Genomic DNA, 18,569 nt, shown 5'->3' with positions numbered 1-18,569 from the left:
AATAGTCAAGTGCACACTGCTCTGGTCAAAGGTGATCTAGTTTTATTGGGAGATTCTATTGTCAGGGAAATGGGTAACATTTTTTTTGTAATAAAGATAGGTGGTCCAGGAGTAACAACTGATGATGTTACCAACAGATTGTCAGATTTTAAGGGAGGTAGAGAGAGAATTATTATTCATGTGGGGACTAACGATATTAAACCTACACGACCTGACCATCTGTTGGACAAATATAGGACTACGCTGAAAAAATGTCATAAGTTATATTAGAATGTATACGTGTGTGTAATTCTGCCTAAACACCATAGGAGAGATTATATGCTAAAAGCATTGTGAATTAACTTGAGACTCTTGAGGGAATCTGCAAGGCTCTGGAGAGGGGGGGGAGATATTTATCAGTGTGGCCTGCATTTGTAGGTAGAAGGAATCTATTTTGTAGAGATGGTATTTGTTTGAACAAAGGTGGTGCTAGAAGTTTTGTCTGTATCACTGAGGGTTCAGGCAAACTGCTAGTTGTGGTGAGGAGGGTAATTTATATCTGCATTTATCTGACGATATAGGTCAAAGTAGTGCTTACACTCACCTCATGAATTCTTGTTTGTTGCCACAACGGCCGATGTTGATAAGATGTTCTGAGGGTAGCAATGTTTCAAATGAGGAAGAAGATAAAGGTTGGGATACAAACCTAAATAACTTCAGGGAGTGTGTCAGGGTAGTAAACTGTAGAAGACTACTTAGTCTCAACTGTGTCTGCAGTAATGTCAGGAGTGCTGTCAATAAAATGACTGAAGTTGAACTGGTTAGGGCAACTAATGCTAACATAATAGGGCTAACAGAAATGTAATGCCATCTAGAAATTGGGGATTACAAATTCCACTATGATATGTATAATGTATTTAGGAAAGATATGGAAGATAGAAGAGGTGGAGAGGTCACGCTTCTTATCAAAAGCAGGAGTGCAAAAACAGCTTTTATTAAGTCTGAAGTTACACCTGCCAGCATACAATCTGTGTGGTGTGAGATAGTTGGAAGCAAAATAACAATGAGAGTGGGAGCAATCTACAGACCAAAAGATTGTGAAGAATATGATGAGAGTGTTTATGTGCAGATGGAATGGGCAAGCAAGTGTGCATGTCTTATTATGGGTGACTTTAATCTGCCCCAGACTGATTGGAATAAGTGGGAGGGAAACTCATGATGGGGAAAAATTCTTTAAAATAAACTAGATGATTATTATTTGTACCGGCATGTTAGAGAAAGCACTAGGAATGAAAATAATCTTGCCCTCATCATTAATAACGAATCAGATAACATCACAGGGCTTAAAGTAGAGGAATCATTGTCAGGAAGTGACCATGCAATTGTCAGTTGGAAGATGAAGAAAGATGTTGCAGCAGTTAAAGGTAAATGCACAGGTTTTAAAATTCAGAAGAGGGGACTTTGACAGTTTAAACGCTATATGGTATCTGTGAATTGGGTGTATTGCCAAGGGATGGCAAATACATTTGAATTATAGAATACCTTTAAAGCAAAAATCACAGAAGCCATGAACACATACATACCTTAAAAAAAATATTGCAAGAGGATATTGTTTGTTTGTTTGTTATTTAGTTTTTAGGAGCATTAGCAACTAAGGCCATATTGCTCCGGGTATATGCGGTGGTCATTCCCTGACCTTTCCGCATCCTCTGTATTAAGAGGATATTGAAATAGATTACTGTGGAGCTGGCTGGTCATATAGAGAAGAAAAAGATAGCATGGGCCAGTTGAGTGATGAAAAGTACTGAAGTCTATAACGGGTACAAACTGATCTGTAATAGTACCACAAATAAGGTCAAGAAGGTCAAGACTGCATATGAGAAAGCATTAGCTAAGTGAGCAAAGAATGGGGACAAGAAATTTTTCATGTATGTATTTTTCATGTATATGAATACAACCAAGAAGAAAGCTAATCAGATAAGACACTTGTGCACTGGGTGTGGGAAGTTATCACACAGTCTTTGATAACCCAGCTGAAGTTGCAGATGAATTGAACAAGTATTTTGCATCAGTGTTTACTGACAAAAGACCCTTCATGCTAAGAAGAGGCTTTGCGAGTGAGGCTGAGCCATATGAAATAAATCAAATTACAGATGATTGTTTATTAGAAAAACTTTTGAGCATAAAAGCAAGTAAGGCTCCTGCAGTTGATGGCATATACACTATAGTTTTGAGGGAGAGTGTGAGGGAGTGTATTGAACCATTGAGGTTACTTATGAGGGCATCCTTGGATTCAGGGGAGATTCCTTTGGATTGGAGAAGTACCAATGTATCACCAATACATAAAAGTGGTTCTAAGAGTAAAGTTGGTAACTATAGACTGGTTAGTCTGATGGTAGATAAAATCTTAGAGGCAGTGATTAAGAATGCAATCCAGGGACATCCTTGGATTCAGGGGAGATTCCTTTGGATTGGAGAAGTACCAATGTATCACCAATACATAAAAGTGGTTCTAAGAGTAAAGTTGGTAACTATAGACTGGTTAGTCTGATGGTAGATAAAATCTTAGAGGCAGTGATTAAGAATGCAATCCAGGGACATTTAGATAGATATGGCATTCTGAAGGACACACTTTATGACTTTATTAGGAAAATCATGTTTAACATATCTGGATCATAGTAATGGATCTAAGTTTCATCCATGTTGACTAGCTGTGAAAAAAAAAAAAACTTCTCTTGCTGTTCCTGGCATGTTGACAACATTTCATATGCACATTGTGCCCTTTCCTTCTTCTGGTAAGGGGTCAGAAGTCTGAAACCCATCTAGCAGACACTTTATTCATATGCAACTGTTGATGGATGATGTCCACAGACCCTACACTAATCAATTTTTGCGACATTCTCTTCTGTTACAGCAGTTGATTGGCGTCATGAGATTTCTTCATCGTGCACTGAGGTCCTTCCATGTTTGAATTGTTTGTAGGATATATTTCTTACATGATGTTTTTTTATTAATTTTATGATGAGAATTTAAGTCATTATTGTTTGATATGAATAAATTCTGGAAATAAAACTAACTTTGGGCAATGAGAGTGATCACATCGAAAGGCACTTAGCAGGGCTTGTTTGATGTAGGGGCGCATTCAACTTTGTAAGAGAGGCTACAGAGGGAAAGAGGTAAACAATGGATAACCAACCACGGGGGGACTGGACAGCTTACCCGAAGTAGAGCAGGCACAGCACTTGAGGGAAATGAACAGAGTTTTAAAAGTGAAGAAAAAAGAGGGCGATGTTTAAATGTGCTCTTATAAATTTCAAGGGCAGTCATTTCTAAAAAGTGTGACTAAACGGGGTAAGTGGACATAGATTGTGAGCAGGAATGTTCTTGAAGCATCTGAACATAAAACTGTCCTCAGCTATGAACATATTTGCCGACCAATCAGAATGGGGGTCTAGACAAAAGTAGAGGGCTAGAATCGAATTAGAATGAAGATGCTGTAGTAAAATGGAAGGTGACTGGTCAGAGAGAGAGAGAGAGAGAGAGAATGGAAAAGGGCACAAAAAGAGAGAGAAAGGGAGCTTTTTCCTTTTGGTGGTTGGAGACAAAGGTTGGTCAAGGTAAGAGATAGGGGGCTTTCTTCTTTTGGTGAAAGATCAAGGTATGAAAGTCGGAAGAAGATAGAAGTAGGAATGAAAAAGTGCTGTGTTTTTTTTTTGGAAGGGAGTGTGGGGTAGTGAAGCATATCTAGTAAGTTATAGTGGGAAGAGTCCGCAGGTAAAGGAAGATTTAAAGAAATAGAGTGTCGAGACGAGGAGCACCAGAAATCTTTCCTATGCAAGGAGAAGTGGCATCCAATAGTAAGAAGAATCTTTATGATAGCCACATCAAAGAGAGGAATGTCAATCAACGGCCATGCAGAAGCCATTCAAGAAAGACGGCAGATCATAAGAATACTATAAGAAAGAACTTTACCTAGAAGAAAGATAAAGAAAAGGGAGAGAAGGCAAAAAAAGAAATGGTAAAAGTAAGTCCTCTGAAAAATTGATAGTTAATCACATAGACATTATGCAAGGCATACAGGTTGGCCTGAGTAATTTAATAAAGGATGGGAATAGATTTACTTAAATAGTGAGAAAGAGCGAGTGAGACAGGATATTACCTTCTGTGACAAAGAGGTATGTGTAGAATTATAAATCTGAAGGTACTGTCAGGTATAAGGGAAGCAAGAGTTTAAAGTTGAGAATTCACTCTATATATGAGTATGTGAACTATACTGATCTGTGAACCAAAGAAGGCAATGTACCCGACTATGATGCCCTAGTGTATCTGGGGAAAGTGAGAGTATAATGAAATTGTATGTACATTTGTATACATTTAATGTAGATATATATATATATATATATATACAGTGGTGAGCTATAGTGGGCTTGCGAGAGCCCATTGTTATATTTTTTTTAAATTTGCGAGCCCATTGTTGAGACGATCATTTATTTTACAAATGAAATCCTGGATGCAATTATTGGGTATCCAGAGCCGAAAGTACGGTGGGGGCAAGCGGGGCCCCATCCCCAGCATTTTAATGGTGCAATCGATCGGTTATGTATTTTAAAATTGCTATATTTACAAAAACATTTAAATAATCATCGTCATTTTTTTTTTTTTTCATTGTTGTTGCATCGGCTTCTGTGGCCATAATGCACCTCCCTAAGTTTTTGCATTTTACAAGCCCGAGGTGGGATTCGAACCCGCAACCTTGGGGTTGCCAAGGAGGCACTTTACCAACCTGGCTAGCCCGGTCGGCTCTTCAAATTTGCAGAACCAGTACTTAGATTTAACATCTTTCAACCATTAATTAATAAACAGTCAACACAAAAGTGTTGATTATATTTTTTGCTCATTTTCAAAAAGGAGCAAAATTACACACTATAGTTTAATATGAAAATTACTAAACGAAAAAAAAAAAAAAAAAATAGTTACCTACTCAAAATAATTCAATCATCGCAAACGAAAAAGGGCAAGTTTTCATCAACACTCTGTTAAACCCAGTGGTGAGCTATAGTAGGCTCGCGAGAGCCCATTGTTATTTTTTTTGAAAATCTGCGAGCCCATTGTTGAAACGATCATTTATTTTACAAATGAAATCCTGAATGCAATTATTGAGTATCCAGAGCCAAAACTACGGTGGGGCGAGTGGGGCCCCATTCCCAGCATTTTAATGGCACAATCAATTGGCTATGTATTTTAAAATTGCTTCATTTTTGATTTAATTACAGTCGGATCTCTGTTTAACCAACTTCTTTATACCGAATTTTTTTTAAAATTCCTCTTGGTAATTACATTTAAAATACAGTAGTTTCCATAGAGCGAAAATAATTTCCAAGTAACGAACAGATTAGGAGAGACAACTTTGTATGCATTGTTCTCACCTCTGTTCCTTTCGGTAATTAGAAAGCACGAATTAAGGGTGAAAGGGATTACCATTCCACAATGTTAGTGGTGTCCGCAAAACTTATGCAGCCACATTCCGAGAAGTCTTGCTAGTCAATATGTTTTCCATAGCCAGTCAGAGGATTAAGAAGATTCCTGACATGGATAATAGCCTCTGGTCAATCTGTGTTGTGGTTCCCCTTTACTCCGACAAACGGGCATATGTTTTTTGGAGAAGTGAGGGATCCACACGTTTCAGTAAATTTCTCTATCTATGTTTACATGGTCACAGTAGCTGAATATCTGAGCGATTCCAATATTTTGCACAGTATTCAAAGAACTAGTGACAGTAGCAGTGTAGGGGGGACAGATTGAGGTAACTAAGTATTATATAAACTTTACGAAGATGAAATGTTGGCAGATTTTGAAATTTCGTCGAGGCTTTCACTATGTAGAAAATGTTCTAAAATATAATGGCATACGGGCAATAATTAAAAAAAAAAAAAAAAAAATTTAACCATTGTATCACCAATCTCCAAAAAACCAGCGAATTAAACATGATGGCTAAAGAACTTGATGTGGGGACTACAAAGATCGGTTGTGTGTTTGGGCTACGAAGAGCAGCTTGTAGCTTGTGGATGGTAATTGCGGGTTAAGGGAATTATCCTGCATAGTGCAAACATTTTGAATCAGAAGTTAAATTTTCGGGATTGTTAAATCGACTTTTAAATCTGGAATTTCTTAATCATTTAGCACTAATGATCGACATCCTGCAGGAGCTCTCTTACATTTTAGAAGCTTTACAGATTCACTATGGTAAAAGCAGATAAATTAATTATTCGAACTATCAATGCTATCGCTAATTTGAAAAATTCTAAAGGAAATTATGAAGCTAAAATTGAGAGCATGTTGAAGTGGAAAGAATCAAAATCGAAAGTAAGAACAGTAAAAATACCTTGTGACAAGTTATTAAATGCATTGTTTTATCCTTAAAGGATAAGTTATGAATGCAACAGTGATTTTAAATTAAATAAATAAAATAATGATACCATTGAAAGAAATTTTAAACATATTCTACCGGAAATCATGGAATTTGAAAGAACTTTTGTCTCGGTGGCAAGACTGTGAAAACCGAATAAGAAATTTGTTTTCTGATAAAATATAAAATGAAAATTAATGATTTTAGAGATTTTGTTGAAGGCAGTTTATCTTTAAAATTGAGTGAAATTTCCTTTTCAATTAAGAAAGCCAGAAATATCTTTGAAACCATTGCGATTAGCAGTGCTGAAGCTGAGTGAGCTTTCAGCGTAATGAATAATATCGTGTGAATGAATAATGTTGAAAATTGCAGATTATGATGACCATACATCTAAATGGAAAACCATTGCTTCAATTTAATCCGGATCGTTATGTCAAATCATTCCTCCGTAATAATAACTCAGCTATTGATCAAAGAAGATCAAAAACAAATATTAATAAAGAAGTAAATTGCATATGGCAATTTTTAGAATAAAATTTTCTTGAATATTTGTGCAATATTTTTTTCATGTAATCTGTGATTTTTGTGTACCTTTTCTAGAACAGTTTGTTTTTTTATGTAATATTTGTTTTTATATTCTAGAATGTTTTGTGATATTTCGTTATTTGTAATATGGGAAATATTTTTGTTATTTTTTATTCGCAATATTAAAATTTTATCATGAAAAAAAAATGTATCTGTTATATTTCCTTAGTTGTAAAAAAAAGAATAAAAAAGTCACACGTCTGCTGAGCACGTGCGTTAAATGGTTTTATGTGAAACATCCTTCGTGTTTCTTTTAGATATTTTGATTTGTATATATTGATTACGAAATAAAAGAACTTTTGTATTGTAAATATTTTATTGATCATTCACAAATTTTCATAATTTCTGGAAGACAATATACAATGGATTTATGATAACTAAAGTAAGAGATGTATACTTGCTACTTCAACGTATCTAAATGTCTCTGCACCTAACAACATATCTAAATGTCTCTGGGACACATTTCCAGAGCACCTAACAATGGAATGTTAGGTGCCCAAACAGCTATATATGCCAAAATGCGAGATGAAATAAGAAATTGTTGACAAATCTTTGTATTGTTGCAGTCATATGACAAATACTCGCAATCATACTTCCTGCAATAGTAACTACAGGAAGTATGATTGTGACGTCATACTATTCAAAAATTCCAAAAAGTTAGAACTTGAGATATCATACTGGTCACGAAAAATGCATCAAGCAAATTAATTTAATCATACTACTAGTGAGTGTTCCACACAGATTAGTGGTCTGAGCGTGGGAAGCACCTCTAGCAGACGCTGCACGTGACGTCATTTCCGTGACCAGATTTACTTGGTAGGTACCCCCCCCAAAGGATGTTTCACATCAAAAAGTCGGCAAAAGTGCGAGCCCATTGTTAAATATTCACAGCTTACCACTGTATATATATATATATATATATTGGTATATTTATAAGATTAGACTAAGAAACCCTTTCGTGTAATTGGCTAAAAGAGTAGCAAACTATCTGTAGAATTATGTATAACTGTAGAGGAGAGTATATACCAGCCATCCTTGTATTTGTATTGCCCTTATAATTGGCAGGAAGAAGTGTGTCATTTTATGATTATGATAATTATGTGTTTGTACATTCCATATGATTAATACTGAATAATAAACTTGTTAATCTTAATAAAAAATAAAAATGTCGCATCAATACAGAGAAATACATGCAGCTCTACAGTAAACCACTTTAGTATCATGAATAGCAGGAAGAAAAAGAGAATAAAAAAAAATCCTCATGAACCAAAGTTTTCTGTAAAAGGATAGTAGCATAGTCCAGTAGCTTGCAGGCCTTGGAGAGAGTGAGGACCTCAGTGTTGATTCCAAACTTATCAACAACTACCCAATTGAGGTTCCATGGTAAGCTGAGGTAGCAGAAAGCAATAAAATTATATAGTAAATAAGATTAAATAAGATAAAAATAAAAAAGGCCCAGTTCCCACATGTTTATACCAGTGTGCAACAACATTGGAAACCTAAAAATATGACAATTGTTATTATCTAAATCAATTTTCCCTCTGAAGATCTGAGATTCAGTTTGCCAATCACAACCTGTAAAGCTGGGGTCAAACTATTTTTTATTTTTATTATTATTTTTTTTTTTATGTGCATCATCCCCACACTGAGTGGAAAGGGCCTGGGTTCAAATCCAGTCAATGAATTGGGGTATTTTTATGCGTTTTTTTTTTTTTTTTTTTTTTTCACAATTGGCTGATTTAGTCAGTCTCAGACATGGATAGCAAGGTCCCTCCCTGGAAACTTGGGGTTTTCATCCAGGCAAATTGATAATAGAACACACGTAATTTATGGAGATGTTACACATGGGCAGATCAGTTGATTCTCAGGTAGCCCTAATATGACAGCTTTTTTTATACATGGACGTAAAATGATTTAGCATTTTAGTGATAAGAAAATAAATTAAAGAAAAAAAAAAAAAAACTGAAGTCCAACTATGGAGGGTTGGTTGCCTGAATCAGCAGGTCTGATTGGGGACTAAAAAGAACTTTAATGCTGATCTATACAGTGATATTTCTACCAACAATTATCTATGGAGCTGGCATCTGGTTACACAGGACACCTACAGATAAAAACAAACAAAAAGCAAACAAAAAAAAAAAAAAACAAATAATCATAAACTCTATACAAAGAATAATATTATTAACTATAACCAGAGCTTGCTGTACAGTTATTACACCTGCTCTCCAAGTAATAGCAGGCACATTACCATTGAATTAAAGATGGTGCGTAGAGGCCTAATTATTGGCTAAAATGACAAAGACCAACTGACTTCATGGAAATCGCCCAAAATTTGACAAACAATCTCAAAAAGGAGAATAAAGCCATCACACAAAGCTTCATCAAAAGTGGAAAACTAAGGGATCAAATCACAAAGGGGAAGTAACTAAAAATTTTCTACCTGAGGTAGATTTAGTCAGTTTATACACCACTTTCTTCTTGTATTATTGTATTGTATTAATATCCATATGATGCAAGGAAGCCTGAGGCTTATGCTGCACCAGGAAAAAAAAAAAAAAAAAAAAAAGTTCCCGAGTAACCCTGAGAGAGAGAGAGAGAGAGAGAGAGAGAGAGAGAGAGAGAGAGAGAGAGAGACAAAAGTAGAAGGGAATCACCAAGAAAGAGAAGAATGATGATATCCAGCTCAGGACCCTGGGTGTGCCAAGCCCATACTCACCAGATGTGAGCCCCCAGGGTTATATTAACAGGATATGGCTCCTTCAAAGCTAAACTTCATAGCTTTAGATTATTAGAAGATCCATTATGCTCCTACAGTGCCAATGCAAATTGGGCATGTGTACTATATGATTGTCCAAATTATGACAGTGAAAAAAGTCAGCTAATCAGCTCACTGGCAAAAGACTGAAAATTTTTTCACAACAGAGTAAAACTATTAAAAGGACATGGTTGAATATGATCACATGGTATTTACAATAGTCATGCTAACCAATGACTACTGCTGTCTCAAAATACAAATGTAAATTAATTGGATAATCCAACAGCACTATCCAGGTCCCAGGAGCTTGCCCTGACCTGGATGTTACAACACACTGATAAGACTTAAAGAGCCTAGCCTCAGGGGTTCCACTGTACTGGACCCCTGAGAGATAAGCTACAACTTGATTAGACTGTTATTGCATATGGTATGATGACACTGGCATGAGCTAGTGCTCATGCCAGTGTCAGCAGTGAGTTAAAAAAGACCACAATTGAGTGCTGATATTGTGTTTTAGCTCAACCTGATACTGGCCTTAGGATCAGCATTGGATGGCCATTTATCAAATGCTCACATTGTGAGCATTTGATAAATGGCCATCCATATTAAAAGGGCAGAGACCCACCACATGCCCACGACAACCAACTCATCACTGCCAAGCAACGAGCTGGTGATTATGGGCCAATTTTGACAGCTGATCCATATTTGGTCTTCTTACCACATGACTGGCATGGGATTGCTGACACTGGTCCCCTGGAGACTAATGATCTTGACAGCTGATCTATGTCCAGCCTTCTTACCGTATGGCATGGGACTACTGACATGAGTCACCTGGGGAATAATGTGGGAATTTGGCCTGTCTCAGGCTCAACCATCATGGGAATGGTGACCTCCCATCCCCTCCACATAGGGCACCCTGGCCCTATGATTTTATCCTTCTCACACTTTGTATAGTCTCTCCTACTACCCCTTCTTAGTTTTGTCTAAAGGTGGGGCCATAATGGGTTTCACCTCAGTGTCGCCCTCTCAAACCCCAATCTGGTGGATGCTTCCCCTCCATCCAACCCTATATAACTGTAACTCCCTCTCCTGTTCTTGTTCTTTATCCCCCTGTACCCCCTCTTCAACAAAAATTTCTATTTTTTTTTTTCTGAGCCTTCCATGGAAAGCTCAGATGACCTTGGGGTTCGCCTTGCCAGAGTACTTATTCCTCCCTTCTTCCAGGCCTAGGTCCATATACCAATGGATTCAGGTTACGAGATTAGATGAACAACATTACGACACAACCCACCATTAACACTACACAAACACATGCTATCTCACACTCTCTAGACTTTACAATTTGCATATGAGTTCACCACATGGAGTTGAGGAGAGGGGGAGACCACTGATGCCACTTGTCATGTAACACTAAACACTAAAATTGCAGGTAATAACTGGTAAAATTCCCTTAGACCTGCATGTTGTATACCATGGGCTTTTATATGCCATCAAAGAAAATATAATAACTGAATTTTTGGAAAGCGGAAAGTTGGTGCATCTGAAACGCACTTGACATCTGGCAATCTAGATGGTAAAAAAGTCCCAAAGGCCAAATCATCAGATATTTCCTTTCTGAGTAAAAGATATAAACCCTACAAGATTAAAATGGTTCCACACAAACCTGGAAATAACTTAACCTCTTAACCAGACATGAATCCATAAAAGCAAAGCTACAGTGTTGGCCTTGTTCTGGATGCATCCTGTCTCTGTGGTGAAGAAGAGGATTGGCACCACCTTCTCCATATCTGTACTATCAAACTGGACCTCAGAGATAGACTTCTTACAGATCTAAACTTCTCATCTCTAACCTGTTCCCACTCTAGTCAGTACTCCAGAAACCTTCAAAGCTATTTAAAAAGATGGGATTCTTAATAGCTTGGCAACCTCCACTGCAATTTCTTCTGTTATCCAAGACCCAACTTAACCACTGAGTTCCTCCTCAAGATCTCCATATACAACCTCCAAGACCCAACTTAACCACTTGGTTCCTCCTCAGGATCCACAGATGCATCCTGACTGCCCAGAAACCTCTATCGTCTATTGCTGACCATGCTCCTCATGATTAGGATGAATCTTACAATGAGACTTATTGATTACAATAACTGATGAAACTGGTGTCCAACCTGTTCACCACTTTGAGAAAGTCACCACTGTTTATTGATACAGAGTGGATTTGTATCAATAAACAGTAGTGAACTTTGTATCAATAAGGTGAAAGTGGACAGAAAAAACATTAAAAATCAACCAATACAAAATACTTTAACTGCTCACTATTTCTTTGAGAAAGTCATCAATAAAAATTAAACTGTCATAATGTTTCTGAAGTCCATAAAAATCATTAAAGAAAATAGTAAAATCAAGAATTAGGGTTAATGCTCAACTGTAAAACAGTGAGATTGGAAGGAGTATAGATACAGTGCTTTCTTTCATGTAGTAACAATACCAACAATCATATGAACTTATGAAGCAACGATAAGTGAGATACATAACATGTCAGAGTTCAAGGGCAAATCGGGATGTTATACAATCATTTCCACTGCACATTCATAAACAGCAGTAAGACAAAAAAAGCAATAACATATATCAAAGTGTTTATTACAATAAACGTCCTTTTCTTTGTATTAGTATATGTGTGATCAGGACTTTATAAAAGTAATAACATTATACAAGATCACAATAAGTGGTATGCACCGAACTTTTAAATTGGTATTTGCAACAAAAACTGAGTTTGCACAGAAGTATTACTTTACAAAACCTATAAATTAACAAATTTTCAGATAAGTTTTGGCATGACAGCATTGATAATTCACTTGTGAAACCCCATTGCAAAATCTCAGGGTTCTGCAGAACTCAGGTTGAAAACCATTAGCACTGATGATATACAGTACATTTCATTCACTGCACTACATTTTGTAAATTAGTGAATCATTAAGTGAAAGAGCTTACCATTAAACCATTGTACAATTCCTTTGGTAGTTTGAGGTAATTCAACATAGTATTTAAGTGGCTTGATCTCCTCGGTGAAAGTTATGCTTGGGGCAAGTGTAGAATAAATTGTTTCGTTGTCATCTATCCACTGAAGTATCAGCTTGTCCTCTGGATTCGATACTTTGTGATTTAAGAAATGGGAGAAATCATGCTCAGTAATAAGAAAACAAAAACAAGCAATATGTTTACTATCTTTAACTAGCATAGCAATGTTGAACCAATGGTAATCACACAATCTACATTCAAGGACATGTAAGAATGCAAATAAAAGTATCAACTAGTTCTTTGTTTATGATAACACAAAAAGAAAAGGAATTAATCATATTGGTCCACTAGATATAAATGGCATAACTGCTGATAATCCTGTTCTGGTTGCTAAAAAATTGAATACAGTAAAACGTCAATTATCCGTGGTAATTCGGGGACGCTAGTGCCCAAATAATTGAGAAACACGTTAAAACCAAAATTACGTTTTTATTTGTTTAAATAACTTCCAAAACACATAAAAACATAAGATATTACATGTATATAACAACAACAATAATATTTTATTGTTGTTGTTTATAGAAAGTCTGTGATTTTTGATTGTTTTTTTTGTAGCATTATTTTTTATTTTATTTTTCTTATGTGACCACGAATTTGTAAAATTTCAATATAATCTACATCATCTTGACTTTCCACAAATTTAAGTAATGTCTCTGCAGCTTTTAGGGCTTCATTACAACTTACTTTGTAAGATGGCTGTAGTTTCTCATCATTGTCCTCATCAGGGCCGTAGGTTCTTTGCACACTTTGGATTAAGTCATCATCAGTCATTTTTTCGTAGCTTGATTCATTTTTGTCTATATTTAACCACTGGTTAACACTTACCTCGTCTAAGTTGTCACATCCTTCAATATTTTGAACTGAGTTTAAAATATCAGGAACAATTTCTACACTGTTATTTGAGTCTCCCACTTCCAAGTTATTTTCGGCGATTACAAAATCATCAGGCAATATTTTTTGAACGATTTTATAATTGTTTTACTGCATGGGTGGAAATGTTATCTATAACATTTCCACCCAAGCAGTAGAAATGTTATAGATAACATCTTTAATTGTTAGTGACTTCCAAAATAACAGAGAATCTTTTTTCCACAATAAAGTCCATCATCAAGGTCTTTCTATACAATCGTTTCATGCTTTCAATCACTCCCTGGTCCATAGGGTGGAAGATAAATGGTGACAATATCGCCATTTTCTGCAGATAATTTTTCCAATGGGGGATGGGATGGAGCTTTATCTAATAACAAAATTGCTTTGTGGGGGAGACCTTTATGAGACAAATTTTTGTGAAAAATGAATTTATCTGTCCACCACTTTTCGAATATATCCTTAGTCATCCATGCATATCAGTGATTATAATAATCTGTTAGAATATTAGTCATGTCCCTTAAACTAGAAGATTTTGATTTTCCCACTATGGTTAATTCTAATTTGTCATCCCCTGAAGTGTTTGCACAGCATAAAATTGTTATCCTATCTTTGCTAATTTTCTATCCTGGTGCATTTCTTTCTTGTACAGACACCAACGTGCAATTGGGCATTGCTCGCCAATAAAGTCCCGTCTCGTCTGTGCTGTAAATTTGCGATGGAACAAGACCCTTTTCTTTAATAATCATAGCTAATTTATCACAGAATAAAGTTGCTTCCATGTTACCTGCACTGAGCTTTTCACTCTGTATCTCTAACTCTCTTATACCATGCCTGTCTTTAAATCGTTTCAACCAACCAGATGAAAATGTAGGTGTTCCAGGCATTTCTAATTTGTCAGAAAAATATTTTGCCTTGCTTAAAATCATTGGTCCAGATATTGGAGTTCCGTCAGCTCTTTGTTGTAAAAACCACTTTATCATTACACTTTCAAGTTGTTCATTTGTAGCACCTTTGAGCAATTTTCTTTGTGAAGTGCAAACAAATGTGTCACATTTAGAAACAAATTTATCTATATTGGGCTGGTTTTCAATGATGTCCCATACAGTTTGCTGGCCAATTCCAAATTTTTCTGCAAGCTTTGAAACACTCACCTTTTTCACATCTTTTAATAATTTCCAGTTTCTTTTCCACTGTTAAAACAACTCGTTTTCATTTACCTGACATTTTTAGGAGTTGAAATGCAAGAAAAATATTACATACAACACACAGAAAGCACAGGAACAGGGTTTCGCAATGTATAGTAGACAAATGCAAATAGGTTACATTCGTATTTTATTTGGTGTTAGAAATGCAGCAGTTGTTTCAAGACAAGTTTTCTGAATGGAGTCTGAATGGGTTATAATATGCAGAAATTTTGCTAGTAGGGACAAGGAGGTGATTGTTCTGTTGTATAAGGTAAAGTGATTGTCCCGCATAATCCAGACGTCCCGGATTTCAGTCGTTTGTCCCACATTGTCCCCACATGGACTAGTGAAATGGGAAGTTTTTTTTTTTTTTTTTTTTTTTTGGCTGATGCTCTATTAGCTTGCTTTCTTACATCATATGCCACTAATAATTCTAATACTAAGTACTTTGCTAATATCCAAATGAACTGCAACAGAATTTTATACATGCACTTTTAACATTATTAATAACATTTTTGTTAAAATTTGATTTCAAACTAAATAAAGACTAACATATTTCAATTTAAAAAAATTTATCAGAAGATATCTTATTTGTAATGAGTTTATTCACTGATTTGTTTTATTTTTTATTATGATTATATTGTCTGATTTATAGTCAAAAAATACTGTTTAAATCTGTGCTTCTCCCATGAGAACAAAATGGTAATAAAACTTGGTAATAAAATTGTCTTAATTAAATTTTTTTATGGAAAGTTATTTCTTGTCCACAAGGAATTTTATTTTCATTAACAAGTTTATATGTCAAATAGTTAAATTTATGATAAAATAAACATTGCAATGTATTGTTATCTCTTTCTTCTCCTTATGGGTTTTTTCCATTCCCGAAATGGGTAGTGGTACCAAGTGCATGGGGTGTTGTTATGTCCAGTTACTATTATTGGTTGAGGAACTCTGACTTTCCTGCAGGTATTTAGGATCACAACTTTCTGGAGTTCCTTGTAGGTGTTCTCTGGGAAGCCTATCAGTAGCCTGTTGTGGGGGGGGGCATAATTTCAGACATTACTTTCTCTGAGCAATTCAAAGAGACTGCTAGGATAATCAACGGATTTTTGTTAATAACGTTCAAGAATTTTTCCATTTGATTGATCTTTAAATGTATTGAGTGAGCTAAATGTTGATGGCATCCTTACCTTGCTCAGACAACTCATATAATGTGCATATAAATTGAGAAATGATGGTTGCAGGATAGAAATACAAAACTTGGGCTGTCATCTAGAGCAGTGTTTCCCAATGTGTGGTAATCATAACCTTGGGGGTACACGAAAGAGTTTTAAAGGGTACAAAGCAGAACTTTTTTATTTTATTTTATCATAGCTTTTTAACTGTAGAAAACAATTCAATAAAATATAATACAGTAGGGTCCACCTATAGGAATCACTGGTTAATTGAATCGATCACTTTATTGAATCAAAACTTGAAAACCTAAACCCTTATACATTGCAATGAAAAGCTCTTCTCTTATTAAATTACAACTTCAGTTTATTGAATCATAAAAGACAATAGAGCTATACATTCCGTGTTTTTTTTTTTTTTTCTTTCATCCAATTTTATTGGTCTACACTCCTGTGTGTGTTTTTTACATGTAGTTATCCAATGAACATTTTATTGGACAACTGTGGGAAGTAATCACTTGATAATTATGCCATTTGTTTACTGCTTGTTGTCTCCCCTTTCTGCAAATGAACTCTACTGTGCTGTATGTATGAACAGTAACATTAATTTTAGAATGACAGTGGTCTTTTCAAAAAGTGTGCTTTGTTAAATTTTGACTAATCCTTTATTACTCAGTGCATGTTGTAAGTTGCAGTGGAAAATGTTAAAAAAAAAAAGTGCTTGGTAAGTAACAATTTAAACTTCATTTAAATTGATACATTTTAATACCAATTTCAATACCAAAATGATGATTATTATTAAAAAAGTTCTTTCTTCACTAGCTAACATACATACTTTAATTTCAGAGTGGTACTAATCCACCATATATCTATGCCGACATACATACTTTAATTTCAGAGTGGTACAAATCCACCATATATCTATGCCGTTCTGTGAGAATGTTTGTTAATTTTATTATTACTTCCATTTTTTACAGTATATATACATATATACACACACACATTTTGTTATATATTAACAAATGAATATATTTATATTCATTATATATTAAATTATATATAGTACAATAAATATATTTAACATATATTTATTGTACTATATTTGCTCTAGTCCAAATAAAATAGTATAATTAAAACAACCTCCAAATTATCTTTGCCTGAGAAGGGGAATATGCTGGTAAGACAAAACTCTCAAAAAGGTACACAATTAATGTAAGTTTGAGAAACACTGAACTAGAGGTAGCTGATTTTTGGAACAGACTTCCATCTGGTTTGTAGAATTAGGTATTTGAATAAATTGAAATTGGGCAAGTTATTAGAGGGGATGTCTGGTGATATATGTATAACTTTTGTTATATATTAACAAATGAATACCATATATTGTACCGTATTTGCTCTAGTCCAAATAAAATAGTATAATTAGATCACATATATATTTTAATATATATATATTAAAAAATAAATATATATATATATATATTAAAAAATAAATAAATATATATATATATATATATTAAAAAATAAATAAATATATATATATATATATATATATCTGATAATTAAAACAAATATGATATTTAAATAAAATCATCAGCCAGTAGTACGGCAATAATGCAGAGCGAAATGAAACGCAAAATAATATAAATAAACAAACAGGGAAGGGAAAGTAGAGATAATAGGACAAAAAGGTAGTCGATAATCCCCTATATAATTTAGTCAATTAAGTCATTAAACCCAATTAATAAAAAACGATATAAATTTAAATAATGCCAATTATAAATAATTTAGCGGTACCGCCCTTGAAGGTACCAGTTCCAAAAGACGTGAAATATCACCAAAAAAGGGTTAAAGAAACTACCAAAAAACTAAAATATCAAAATAATAGACTGACCATCATGCCCCATATCGACAGAGGACCACGAGGCCAATAATGGTCATGGAATCGCTGCATTTCAATCGTCATACAAATCATCGCAAAGGCAGAAATATCGAAGAACCAAACCACCCCACCATTCTCCGATAGATCAACCAATGCAGAGGATTTGCATGGCGGTGGTCCTTATGCAGCGAAAATTAATCTATAGAACAGACAGCACTCTTGATCAGAGCCACACCACTGACATAATGCAAGCTTAACCAGCTTACATAATAGAAAGGAAAAGAATAGATGGCGGCACAGGTGCTGCTTATTTAGCATAACAACCCACTACTACCACTCATTTATATTATGTATATATATATACACACTATATATATATATATATATTCAACATTTCAAAACTTGAGGATTATTATTAAGAAAGCAGTCTGGCACTAGTATCAACGCTCTCATTTTTCTTTAACAATCTGTGCAAAAGAAGAGTGATATTTCTTTATAAGATGGACTGTTCTTGCCCTTCAATTTGTTTTTTGTGGCTAGCATGATATAATCTACATAGATAATGCAACTGTCTTAATTTCTCAGAGCATAACAAATTTACCTTTGCAACCAGTTCCCTTGGTATTTCAATATTTTCAAACACATGGCTCACCAATGGGTTAAT

General features: G+C 34.9%; 1 protein-coding gene across 1 annotated transcript in view; it reads right to left on the bottom strand.

Annotated features, from left to right (window-relative positions):
- LOC150083003 (glycine receptor subunit alpha-4-like) overlaps positions 1-18,569 on the bottom strand; it is a 116,289-nt gene that overhangs the window by 33,915 nt on the left and 63,805 nt on the right. The window contains exon 6 of the mRNA XM_090378348.1: positions 12,714-12,875. Within this exon, the coding sequence (XP_090234474.1) occupies positions 12,714-12,875 (162 nt within the window). The remainder of the gene's footprint in view (positions 1-12,713; positions 12,876-18,569) is intronic.

The sequence above is a fragment of the Mastigoproctus giganteus genome, chromosome 7 (assembly GCF_048544385.1).
Source record: "Mastigoproctus giganteus isolate SK-2022 chromosome 7, ASM4854438v1, whole genome shotgun sequence".
NCBI classification, from domain to species: Eukaryota; Metazoa; Arthropoda; class Arachnida; order Uropygi; family Thelyphonidae; genus Mastigoproctus; species Mastigoproctus giganteus.
The sequence above is the reverse complement of the archived record's forward strand: the minus strand, read 5'-3'. Positions and strand labels throughout refer to the sequence as shown.